The sequence below is a fragment of the Coregonus lavaretus genome, assembly GCF_964263955.1.
Source record: "Coregonus lavaretus genome assembly, chromosome: 37".
Classification (NCBI taxonomy): domain Eukaryota; kingdom Metazoa; phylum Chordata; class Actinopteri; order Salmoniformes; family Salmonidae; genus Coregonus; species Coregonus lavaretus.
Window position 1 is genome coordinate 6,172,403 of NC_140024.1, and position 13,086 is coordinate 6,185,488.

Here is a 13,086-nt window from a genome sequence, read left to right on the forward strand (position 1 = left end):
TTGATATTAAAACACTGAAATATCGATAAATGTCATTTTCCAGATTTTATAGACCACAGTGTTGGAGATGAAAGTGCTTCTCAAAATACAACTCTTTCGAAACACGTCACACCCCCAAAGAAAATAAACAAGAAATGGGCCAGCTGGTCAAGGCTGGTGTCCCAATAACATAATGCGACGGTGTAACTTAGCCAATATAAGAATATATAATATTTTGGGCATATAGGTAACCAGAAGTACGTTGTTCAGTACGCTATCAGCGCAACATTGAAGTACAAATTGTGAATTTCGGATGTGATGAGCTAAGTACGTGCATGCTAGCTAGCTATCTTGCTGAGCTCGCTAGCTAGGTAGCTAGCCATGCTATCAACTTAATTAGCTAGATAGCTACCACCAATCTTGAATGTTTTCTTGTCATTGACAGCCAATATGTTTTTACTAAAATAGTACCTAGCTAGAGTCTAAGTTAGCTAGCTGTTTTTTGTCAACACACACAAGCTTAATATGGACACACTGGAGTTCTTAGCTAAGATGACTATAGAATGGGGCTAGACAAAATCCAGCATTGTTTTGACTGTGACAAGCCATTGATATAGCCTGCCAACAGTTGTAAGATGAATGTGGCTGTCCTTGCCCACCAGAATGTGTTTTTACGTTACAGGGGCATTCCATGATGGACAGTGATCTAAGTCCTCAGGATAAAAAAGACTTGGACAAGTTCATAAAGTTTTTCGCTTTGAAGGTGCTCTCTTTAATTATACGCAATATTGCCACAATTAGATTATCAAGCACTTTCTACAGTATTCCTGAGCTGATTAATTCACTGAGGTTGATAATTTACTAATTTCTCTCTGTTATCAGACAGTGCAGGTGATAGTCCAAGCGCGACTTGGGGAAAAAGTATGCACACGCTCCTTGTCTTCACCTACTGGCTCTGATTGGGTAAGTCACCATTCATTCTTGCCTCTCAACTCATGAATTTACCTGTGCCATTTTTGTCCTGAAAGGGTTGTAGATTAAAGTCTAATTAAACTCAATTATTTTCACCAGTTCAATCTGGCAATCAAAGATATCCCAGAAGTTACACATGAGGCAAAGAAAGCTCTGGCCGGGCAGCTTCCTGGCATCGGACGATCCATGTGTGTTGAGATCTCCCTCAAAACCTCAGAGGTAAGATAGCACAGACTGGTGTTACAGACAGTCCTTGAGACCAGTGGTCTGGATCATTGGGCATTTGTTCATCAATAAATCCAAGTGACTGTAAAGGTTAGAAAAACATTAACATGTTTTTGTCATATTTTCCAGGGAGACTCAATGGAATTGGAGACATGGTGTCTCGAAATGAACGAGAAGTAAGTAATGAGAAGTTTTTTATTTTCTTATTTTTGTGCTCCAGTTTTTGTAGTTGCTTTTTACATTTGATGAAATGTAACACTCATTGTAAAATGTATGATTCTGTTTTTGCAGGTGTGACAAAGATATTAAGGTGTCCTACACTGTCTATAACCGCCTGTCATTACTGCTCAAGTCACTGCTGGCCATAACAAGGGTAACCCCAGCCTACAAACTCTCACGAAAGCAAGGGCATGACTATGTCATACTGTACAGGTTTGTTTGTTTTATGGTACACAGATATGTGTTATCATTATTTTGACTAGTATTGCTAATGATGGAGTTTATCGTGTTAGTAAACAATCTCACTAATAGATACATTCTTTTGCAGGATATATTTTGGAGAGGTTCAACTCACAGGATTGGGAGAAGGTAACCATGCCCGTTATATTATTGATACATTTAGTTGGTTGTCTGGGTCTGTGGAAGTGTTGTATAGGGCTGTGAAGATTCTGACATTTGTTGTTTCTGAATGCTGTTTTTCAGGGTTCCAGACAGTGCGTGTAGGAGTTGTGGGAACTCCCATTGGAACCATCACCTTATCTTGTGCTTACAGGACAAACCTGGCCTTCATGTCCACCAGGTACAGAAACAGAAGCCGTTCTTGTTCACAGCCCTGCATGGCCTCACCCCTTAGCGGTCTCAAATGCACTGCCTGTAAAATCTGCCACTATGTTTTCCCCTTTTCTTCCATGTCCTCTCCTTATTCTCCACTGGTTTTATCGATACACTTCCCTTATTCCTAATTCTACATTCATAATCTCATAGGCAGTTTGAGAGGACGGCTCCGATTATGGGTATAATTATTGACCACTTCGTTGAGCGCCCCTTTGGCAACATGGGACACATGCATCCATGTAACTACAGGTGGGTTAGCCCTAGCCCAAACATCTATACTGACCCAATACAATTATTTATTATCTTCTTTAGTGAAGGTATAAAATAAAGGATAGTGTAACAATCCGGTCATGCTTGTTTGACTATGTTTGTTTGACTTCCCTATACTCAAGAGCACCAGGGGAAGATGAAGGAGCATACACTGGGGTGGAGGATTCTCAGGAAGTGTGCACCACCTCCTTCTCCACTTCTCCACCCTCACAAGTACGTATGTCACTGCTTAGCAAAGTCTATCTTTGCAACATGTGTAACTTCACAGGTGCTGTCCATGGTGAGATTTGTGAATGTGACTTACTTAGACACACCGATATGTGAAAGACTCCCTCTCATGTCTTAATTCACTTCCAAATGGGTCAGGTGTTTTCTTAAACTATTTTGTCTTGCACCGGATTCAAATAGATATACATATTCAAACATTTGACCCATATTGATGATTATACATCCAACTGTTGTGTGTATTTGTGTTTCTGGAGGCTTGTTTGTGTTTGTGGTTTGGTATTCTCATACCCAAAGCTCATGTCACAAGCCTGGCAGTGGGAAAAGCCGACGTTTTGTGTTGGAGACATTACCAAGCCCCCATACCATATGTGTCCTTTCCATTTTCTGTTTAAGTGCTTTCATTTCTTAGCCCCTCTCTCTCTCTCTCTTTCTGTGCTGTCTGTGTAGTGTGTGTTCACTGTAAGTAAGGCACATTTAAAGACTCCTAAACCTGCAGTGATGGACACTCTGAAAGTCCCCATGATGGGCCTGGCCTTCTCACACCAAGTGAGTCTTGTGTGGGCATGTATCTCACTCACTCACAATGCCTGAGGTGTTCCAGGACTATTTGGCCTGTCTTCTATTACCTCTTTAAAAGTAATACAAGGATAGCGTGCTTAAAAGCAAATCAATGAAGCAATCAAATGGGACAGCTCTGTATCCCTTACATTAGGGCGCATATAATATATATATATATAATGATATGTTTATTGTGTAGAGAATCCTCTAAGAAAACCAATGGTCATAACCTCATCGCTCTATAATAATCAGTTCAAAAGTTATTGGAGTTGTTAACCCTTGTAGAATGGACAGAATTAGGGTGACTAAATCAATGGAGTCCAGAAAAAAAAGGTGGTACAAAATCAGGAAAATGGCATATTTTAGTATACACTTTTCAGATTCATTCGAAATTCGTGTTCTTTTTAGAAGATTTCTCACAAAAACAAGCATATCTCTGTGAAATGTCAATGGCACACTGAGCGTTTACCAAGCTTTTTATTTTCAAAGCCTTTTACATTTAATTCAGCTCGTGTCATGCTAATTGCACTTTTTGCGACCTACGGAAACAACTTTGAAGACGATGGCCACAAAATGTAAAATGCTCAAAAGTTGTTACGAGAAACCTGCACCGCTAGGTCAACAGAGCTCGGTGCTTATTATCGGATGTATAATGTTACGAAATCCGACTTTTTGTATGTAATGTTAATGATATGTTAGAGAGACTCCACTGAACGATTCAGAACATGAATAATCATATTTGTAAAAGGTACACTACCGTTCAAAAGTTTGGTAAAATGTCCTTGTCATCGAAAGAAAAGCAATTTTTTTGTCCATTAAAATAACAGCAAATTGATCAGAAATACAATGTAGACATTGTTAATGTTGTAAATGGCTATTGTAGCTGGAAACGGCTGATTTTTAATGGAATATCTACATAGGTGTACAGAGGCCAATTATCAGCAACCATCAGTCCTGTGTTCCAATGGCACGTTGTGTTTGCTAATCCCAGTTTATCATTTTAAAAGGCTAATTGATCATTAGAAAACCCTTTTGCAATTATGTTAGCACAGCTGAAAACTGTTGTGCTGATTAAAGAAGCAATAAAACTGGCCTTCTTGAGACTATTTGAGTATCTGGAGCATCAGCAATTGTGGGTTCGATTACAGGCTCAAAATGGCAAGAAACATAGAACTTTCTTCTGAAACTCGTCAATCTATTCTTGTTCTGAGAAATGAAGGCTATTCCATGCGAGAAAATGCCAAGAAACTAAAGATCTCATTATATAGTACCCGCAAAACACCAGTCTCAACGTCAACAGTGAAGAGGCGACTCCAGGATGCTGACGTTCTAGGCAGATTTGCAAAGAAAAAGCCATATTTCAGACTGGCCAATAAAAATAAAAGATTAAGATGGGCAGTCTGAGAGACAGGTGAAGTCGGAAGTTTACACACACCTTAGCCAAATACATTTAAACTCAGTTTTTCACAATTCCTGACATTTAATCCTAGTAAAAATTCCCTGTTTTAGGTCCGTTAGGATCACCACTTTATTTTAAGAATGTGAAATGTCAGAATAATAGTAGAGAGAATTATTTCTTTCATCTTTTATTTCTTTCATCACATTCCCAGTGGGTCAGAAGTTTACATACACTCAATTAGTATTTGGTAGCATTGCTTTTAAATTGTTTAACTTGGGTCAAATGTTTTGGGTAGCCTTCCACAAGCTTCCCACAATAAGTCGGGTGAATTTTGGCCCATTCCTCCTGACAGAGCTGGTGTAACTGAGTCAGGTTTGTAGGCCTCCTTGCTCGCACACGCTTTTTCAGTTCTACCCACACATTTTCTATAGGATTGAGGTCAGGACTTTGTGATGGCCACTCCAATACCTTGACTTTGTTGTCCTTAAGCCATTTTGCCACAACTTTGGAAGTATGCTTGGGGTCATTGTCCATTTGGAAGACCCATTTGCGACCAAGCTTTAACTTCCTGACTGATGTCTTGAGATGTTGCTTCAATATATCCACATAATTTTCCTTCCTCACGATGCCATCTATTTTGTGAAGTGCACCAGTCCCTCCTGCAGCAAAGCACCCCCACAGCATGATGCTGCCACCCGTGTGCTTCACGTTGTGATGGTGTTCTTCGGCTTGCAAGTAACCCCCTTTTTCCTCCAAACATAACGATGGTCATTATGGCCAAACAGTTCTAATTTTGTTTCATCAGAGCAGAGGACATTTCTCCAAAAAGTAAGATCTTTGTCCCCATGTGCAGTTGCAAACCGTAGTCTGGCTTTTTCATGGCGGTTTTGGAGCAGTGGCTTCTTCCTTGCTGAGCGGCCTTTCAGGTTATGTCAATATAGGACTCGTTTTACTGTGGATATATATACTTTTGTACCTGTTTCCTCCAGCATCTTCACAAGGTCCTTTGCTGTTGTTCTGGGATTGATTTGCACTTTTCGCACCAAAGTACGTTCATCTCTAGGAGACAGAATGCGTCTCCTTCCTGAGCGGTATGACAGCTGCGTGGTCCCATGGTGTTTATACTTGCGTACTATTGTTTGTACAGATGAATGTGGTACCTTCAGGCATTTGGAAATTGCTCCCAAGGATGAACCAGACTTGTGGAGGTCTACCATTTTTTTGTGAGGTCTTGGCTGATTTCTTTTGATTTTCCCATGATGTCAAGCAAAGAGGCACTGAGTTTGAAGGTAGGCCTTGAAATACATCCACAGGTACATCTCCAATTGACTCAAATTATGTCAATTAGCCTATCAGAAGCTTCTAAAGCCATGACATCATATTCTGGAATTTTCCAAGCTGTTTAAAGGCACAGTCAACTTAGTGTATGTAAACGTCTGACCCACTGGAAGTGTGATACAGTGAATTATAAGTGAAATAATCAGTCTGTAACAAAATTACTTGTGTCATGCACAAAGTAGATGTCCTAACCGACTTGCCAAAACTATAGTTTGTTAACAAGAAATTTGTGGAGTGGTTGAAAAACGAGTTTTAATGACTCTAACTTAAGTGTACGTAAACTTCCGACTTCAACTGTATGGCTTTTTCTTTGCAACTCTGCATAGAAGGTCAGCATCCCAGAGTCGCCTCTTCACTGTTGACGTTGAGACTGGTGTTTTGCGGGTACTATTTAATGAAGCTGCCAGTTGAGGACCTGTGAGGCATCTGTTTCTCAAACTAGACACTTGTCTTCTTGTTCAGTTGTGCACCGGAGCCTCCCACTCGTCTTTCTATTCTGGTTAGAGCCAGTTTGCGCTGTTCTGTGAAAGGAGTAGTACACAGCGTTGTACGAGATCTTCAGTTTCTTGGCAATTTCTCACATAATTTCTCAGAACAAGAATAGACTGACGAGTTTCAGAAGAAAGTTATTTGTTTCTGGCCATTTTGAGCCTGTAATGGAACCCACAATTGCTGATGCTCCAGATACTCAAATAGTCTCAAGAAGGCCAGTTTTATTGCTTCTTTAATCAGCATAACAGTTTTCAGCTGTGCTAACATAATTGAAAAAGGGTTTTCTAATGATCAATTAGCCTTTTAAAATGATAAACTGGGATTAGCAAACACAATGTGCCATTGGAACACAGGACTGATGGTTGCTGATAATGGGCCTCTGTACGCCTATGTAGATATTCCATTAAAAATTAGCCGTTTCCAGCTACAATAGCCATTTACAACATTAACAATGTCTACATTGTATTTCTGATAAATGTGATGTTATTTTAATGGACAAAACATTTGCTTTTCTTTCGAAAACAAGGACATTTCTAAGTGACCCCAAACTTTTGAACGGTAGTGTATATTATAACATAAGGAAGTACTTATGTCATTAGCTACATTATCTACTGACTGCCCTACATTATTTACTGACTGTCCTAGAATTCCTAACCTAAATCCTTTCCACATTTTTTTTTTAAACCTTTATTTAACTAGGCAAGTCAGTTAAGAACAAATTCTTATTTACAATGACGGCCTACACCGGCCAAACCCGGACGATGCTGGGCCAATTGTGCGCCGCCCTATAGGACTCCCAATCACGGCCGATTGGGATACAGCCTGGAATCGAACCAGAGGGTCTGTAGTGACGCCTCAAGCACTGATTTGCTGATAATGATTCCTTAACAAATAGTTAGTCATCACTTAAATATATTAATATATTATCACGTTCAATGTCAGGGTAAGTAAAATCTGCCTAGAAGAGCTGTGCTTAAAATTGTTACCCTATCCTCTCTAATTCTATACTTTCTACCTCCTGATGCCTGCTCCCATCACCCCATTTCTCCTCTATGGATTAATTCATGTTTTATCTCTCTCTCTCTCTCTCTCTCTCTCTCTCTCTCTCTCTCTCTCTCTCTCTCAGCTCTACTGCTCTCGTCTTTCTTATCAGCCTCCTGTGGTTGTTGGAGCTGCTGACTTCTGCCCCCCCTCCACCTTAAACACTGCCAACCCACACCAGGTAACCACCCAGATATTGAGCTAGTCAAATCACATTTGATTTGAGGTGTCAATTAACAGTGAAATGTGAAATTGAGGTAAATATGTACACTACAAGTCAAAAGTTTGGACACACCTACTCATTCAAGGGGTTTTCTTTATTTTTACTATTTTTTACATTGTAGAATAATAGTGAAGACATCAAAACGATGAAATAACACATGGAATCATGTAGTAACCAAAAAAGTGTTAAACAAATCAAAATATATTTTATATATGAGATTCTTCAAATAGCCACCCTTTGCCTTGATGACAGCTTTGCACACTCTTGGCATTCTCTCAACCAGCTTCATGAGGTAGTCACCTGGAATGCATTTCAATTAACAGGTGTGCCTTCTTAAAAGTTAATTTGTGGAATTTCTTTCCTCCTTAATGTGTTTGAGCCAATCAGTTGTGTTGTGACAAGGTAGGGGTGGTATACAGAAGATAACCCTATTTGGTAAAAGACAAAGTCCATATTATGTAAAGAACAGCTCAAATAAGCAAAGAGAAACGACAGTCCTTCATTACTTTAAGACATGAGGTCAGTCAATACGAAAAATTTCAAAAACGTTTAAAGTTTCTTCAAGTGCAGTCACAAAAACCATCAAGCGCTATGATGAAACTGGCTCTCATGAGGACCGCCACAGGAATGGAAGACCCAGAGTTACCTCTGCTGCAGAGGATAAGTTCATTAGAGTTACCAGCCTCAGAAATTGCAGCCCAAATAAATGCTTCACAGAGTTCAAGTATCAGACACATCTCAACATCAACTGTTCAGAGGAGACTGTGTGAATCAGGCCTTCATGGTCGAATTGCTGCAAAGAAACCACTACTAAAGGACCCAAAAAGAAGAAGAGACTTGCTTGGGCCAAGAAACACGAGCAATGGACATTAGACCAGTGGAAATGTGTCCTTTGGTCTGGAGTCCAAATTTGAGATTTTTGGTGGGTGAATGGATGATCTCCGCATGTGTATTTCCCACTGTAAAGCATGGAGGAGGAGGTGTTATGGTGTGGGGGTGCTTTGCTGGTGACACTGTCTGTGATTTATTTAGAATTCAAGGTACACTTAACCAGGATGGCTACCACAGCATTCTGCAGCGATATGCCATCCCATCTGGTTTGGCCTTAGTGGGACTATCATTTGTTTTTCAACAGGACAATGACCCAACACACCTCCAGGCTGTGTAAGGGCTATTTTACCAAGAAGGAGAGTGATGGATTGCTGCATCAGATGACCTGGCCTCCTCAATCCCCCAACCTCAACCCAATTGAGATGGTTTGGGATGAGTCGGACCGCAGAGTGAAGGAAAAGCAGCCAACACTTTTTTTTCGTTACTACATGATTCCATATGTTATTTCATAGTTTTGATGTCTTCACTATTATTCAACAATCTAGAAAATAGTAAAAAAAATAAACTTGAATGAGTAGGTGTGTCCAAACTTTTGACTGGTACTGTACAAATAACGTGACTATGCAACAGGATCAATAATAAACAGTAGCAGCAGCGTATGTGATGAGTTAAAAAAGTTAGTGCAAAAAGGGTCAATGCAGATAGTCCGGGTAGCTATTTAACTAACTATTTAGCAGTCTTATGGCTTGGGGTAGAAGCAGTTCAGGGTCCTGTTGGTTCCAGACTTGGTGCATCGGTACCGCTTGCCGTGCGGTAGCAGAGACAACATTCTATGGCTTGGTTGGCTCGAGTCTTTTACAATTTTTACGGCCTTCCTCTGACACCGCCTGGTCTAGAGGTCCAGGATGGCGCCTTGTGGTCGGATGCCAAACAGTTGCCATACTAAGCGGTGATGCAGGCAGTCAAGATGCTCTAAATGCATAGATTTGAGGGCCAACAAGGGAAACAAAGCTTTGTATAGGTGTTTCAACATGACTCAACCAGTGCTAACTATGTCCTCTGTAGATGGGAATTCCAGGGAAGGAAGGGGGCGTACCCCAGCAGGTGCCTTTGCAGCCTTGTCATGGTGCCCAGGCAGAGCATGGACGAGTGTCCTCATGCCCCCCTGCTGATCATGTTCCTGTCACGCCCTCCAGCAGGTAAGCCCCAGTCTGCCATGATCCTATTTGACAAAGCGAAGCACCCTGTGGAACTGGGGATCACCTGAGATGATGCTTGCTTGGGAGAAACCTGTTTGTTACAACTTTGCCATGTTATCTTTCAAAGTGGTGAGGATGCAGAGACCTCGTCGAGGACCGTTGAGGTGAAGAGTACGTCTCCCTCTGATGTACTGGAGACCACATTCACCAGGAAAGTGGGTGCCTTTGTCAACAAGCCAGGCACACAGGTAGGGAAAGCCTTTTTATGTCCTTGTTTAAGTACAAACATTCAATATTTATTCCTGGAAGTACCCATTTTTATGAGTAAAGGACAAATTACCAATGAGTGTTATACCCTTGTAATTACTGCAGTATTAATCTATGTCCATTGCAGGTAACCACAGCAAGCCTGGATTTACCATTTGCAGCGTTTGCTCCCAGAGCCTATGACCTCGAGGAAAATGACCCTATGGTAAATCAATTATTCACATAAGTATTTGTCACCCTTAAATAACTATTTTCTGGGTTATGGTTAGGAGTCATTTTAGTGCAGACATGGTAATGTAATTACTTCTCCTTTGTCCAAGGTTCAGCCACCGGAGTCCCCAGCCACGTCCTCTCCCCTGCAGGGCAGTTTGCACTCCCAAGGCTCTGGTGAGAGTGGAGGTCCGGCACAGGATGACTTTGTTATGGTGGACTTTGTAAGTACCCTGCCTTCGGTAAGACAGATTGCTTTATTTGTTTTCCAGAGGAAAACACAGACAATGATAGATAGTAACTCAATAATATAATAATATAATATAATATGCCATTTAGCAGACGCTTTTATCCAAAGCGACTTACAGTCATGCGTGCATACATTTATTATTATTATAATTTTTTTGTATGGGTGGTCCCGGGGATCGAACCCACTACCTTGGCGTTACAAGCGCCGTGCTCTACCAGCTGAGCTACAGAGGACCACAATCAATCGAACCTCATTTCTATGTCGTATCAAATGCTGCTACGAACAAATGTCGGTTTCTGTCTGTCAATTGTGGATGTTATCTGCATAGGAAATTCATCTCATGAATTTTCTTCATATATAAATGAGCATTACTTACATCACTTAGCAGTGTTCATTTAAGGCTCCTGCATACTTGGTTGGATTTGCTTCTAGCAGAACTCGGCTAGACAAAGTGAATGTATGTGCCTCGCATACTCCCTTTAAAGACCTTTGCTTGAAAAATGAGAAAAAAGCAGCAATAGTACTGTTTGTCCCTCTTGAGATGCTGTAGCAGTATACACTTCCTCAAAATAGTCTGAATTAATCTAAGATAACTCAAGAAATCTATAATAATTTTAGACGTCTTTGCAGTATTTCTCAACTGAAACAATTTGCATGAAAACGAGTCATCTCTCGTTGAATGACATCAAACACTTCATTGAAGAATCCCTACTGTTGACCGGTCACCGACGAAGGGTTGTAGACTTCGGCTACCGAACTTCGGCTCAGGAAAAAATGTTGTGTGCACGAACAGCCGAAAAAACCCTTGCCAAAGACCAAAATTAACAAACTGTTTCGGATGGGAAGCATGCAGACGCCTTTAGAATTGTTTTCTTTCAGACTGGTATCTGGGCTGTAGAGAGTGACCATGAGAAATCAAAGCCAAAACACCAAAGGCGAATGCGACAAAGCACATAGCAAGACCTAATGAAAACCAAAATCTATCAAAGGAACTAGCTTTTAAAGCAACAGAGGGAGAGATGTCAGCTTTGAACATTTTAGATAAATGCTTCTGATGAAGCTTATGGGAATGAGTGTTCTTAATTCAAACCTCTGACCCCTTATCTTGTGGTTAACAGTTGTGAATTAATTAGGACTGTGTTACTGGCAAGAACATTTTAAAAACATAACTTCTGGGAATAATATGTGCTGCTGACAAAAAATCGTAGGAAGAAGTCTGTTATTAAGGAATGGCCTGTTACAGTTGTTGCGCTCTGTGTTATTCAGAAGCCTGCATTCTCTAAGGATGACCTTCTTCCCATGGACCTTGGCACATTCTACAGAGAGTTCCAGAACCCCCCACAGCTCGCCAGCCTCACTATTGATGTCAGTTCTCAGTCCATGGCAGAAGACCTGGTGAGACACTTCTCTGACTGAGAGAGATGGTTTCTGTTTTGTTGCCAGGTGGGGGGTGGAGGGGTCTCCTTGTGTATGAAGTGGTCCTGTTGGAATTTAAACGACTGACAGATAGTAGTGAGAGGGGAACATAGTAGTTACCATTATACGATTTACTGTGTTGTTTGAATGTCTCTTTTCTGTGGTGCTTTTTAGTCTTTAAATCAATATCTTAGTCATTCTATGTTTGTAATGATGTTGTTCATTTTCCCTACAGGACTCTCTTCCTGAAAAACTGGCAGTATACGAGAAGAACATTGATGAATTTGATGCATTTGTGGACACATTGCAGTAGGGATGACAAATTATCCCATTTAGTCCATCTGCAAGGTCCTGTTGTCTTTCAAGCTTGTTTGCATTCAGTCTGTGTATGCCTGTTCTTCTCTTAATTGAAATTCCACATTGATTTCTAATCAGAATGTTTCTCTTCAAACCTCACTGGTTGATGTATTGTAGAGTAAGCGAGCCTGTACCCAACAACAGAAGACATCTAAAAAAATTAATAAAAGTGAAGCGGTTTCTTTTCTGATGTGAATAACTGCAACATTTGCTCTAGTGTTGAGCAGACTGTGTCATAGTGTAAATACCAGATCCCCTCTCACCTTGCTGTTATAGAACTTAACACATAATAACAAAGACGTTCAGTTCATCAAAGCTGTTGTCTAAATAACGTCAGGAGGCATTGTATTATTGCTGTCCCGTGTGACACTGAGAACGTTCATAGCACCTATGGAGTCAGACGTGGCTATGTTTTAGTAGATGTGAAGAAGCCAAGCCATGTATTGGCTAATGATCGATAGTAGCCACTCTATACCCAAGAAACAAACATACTGTGTAGCTGAATCTGTATATTGAAAGAGAAGTTCCTGTAAAGTTTTTTTTGTAAATGGGGAGAAATGTTGTCCTCGCTTTCTTCTCTAGATTACAATTTTAGGGGGGACAAAATCACTGTGTATCACTACAAATGATGTAGTCAGTCACTGCTCACCTCCTCTAAATCACCATATAAACAAGTTTACTTTTCCCCCTATCTGTAAAGAGGGTAAACATTATTTGCACTTTCAATGTTTCAATCTTAAGTCTTCTTGGTTTTCCCAATGCTTTGTTAATATACAGTAGCATGGTCATGTAATAAAATTGTTTTATTTCAAATGGTCTATTTTGTATTATCGGAAAGGAATAAGCCAGAGGCCCAATATTTCTGATTGTGGTCGTTTGTGATTTATACCAGCACAACACGAGCATTTGTCGTCCCTCTTGAAGCTTAAATACAATAGAGCATCAATACTCTTGTCAAATGAGTAAACCCCTCCACACATATCTGAATACAGCAAAT

At 40.5% G+C, this 13,086-nt stretch overlaps 1 protein-coding gene across 1 annotated transcript; it reads left to right on the top strand.

The window, feature by feature from the left end:
- The first annotated feature begins 108 nt into the window (after positions 1–108).
- LOC311111104 (autophagy-related protein 13-like) lies at positions 109–12,901 on the top strand. Its single transcript, XM_084153771.1, has 17 exons — positions 109–306; positions 662–742; positions 862–942; positions 1,051–1,170; positions 1,306–1,352; positions 1,468–1,608; positions 1,724–1,764; positions 1,879–1,975; positions 2,161–2,259; positions 2,403–2,493; positions 7,422–7,517; positions 9,456–9,589; positions 9,717–9,837; positions 9,984–10,061; positions 10,177–10,290; positions 11,583–11,711; positions 11,968–12,901. The coding sequence occupies exons 2-17, from the start codon at positions 671–673 to the stop codon at positions 12,043–12,045; spliced, it is 1,539 nt and encodes a 512-aa protein (XP_084009897.1). The 5' UTR covers positions 109–306; positions 662–670; the 3' UTR covers positions 12,046–12,901.
- Positions 12,902–13,086: the final 185 nt, after the last annotated feature.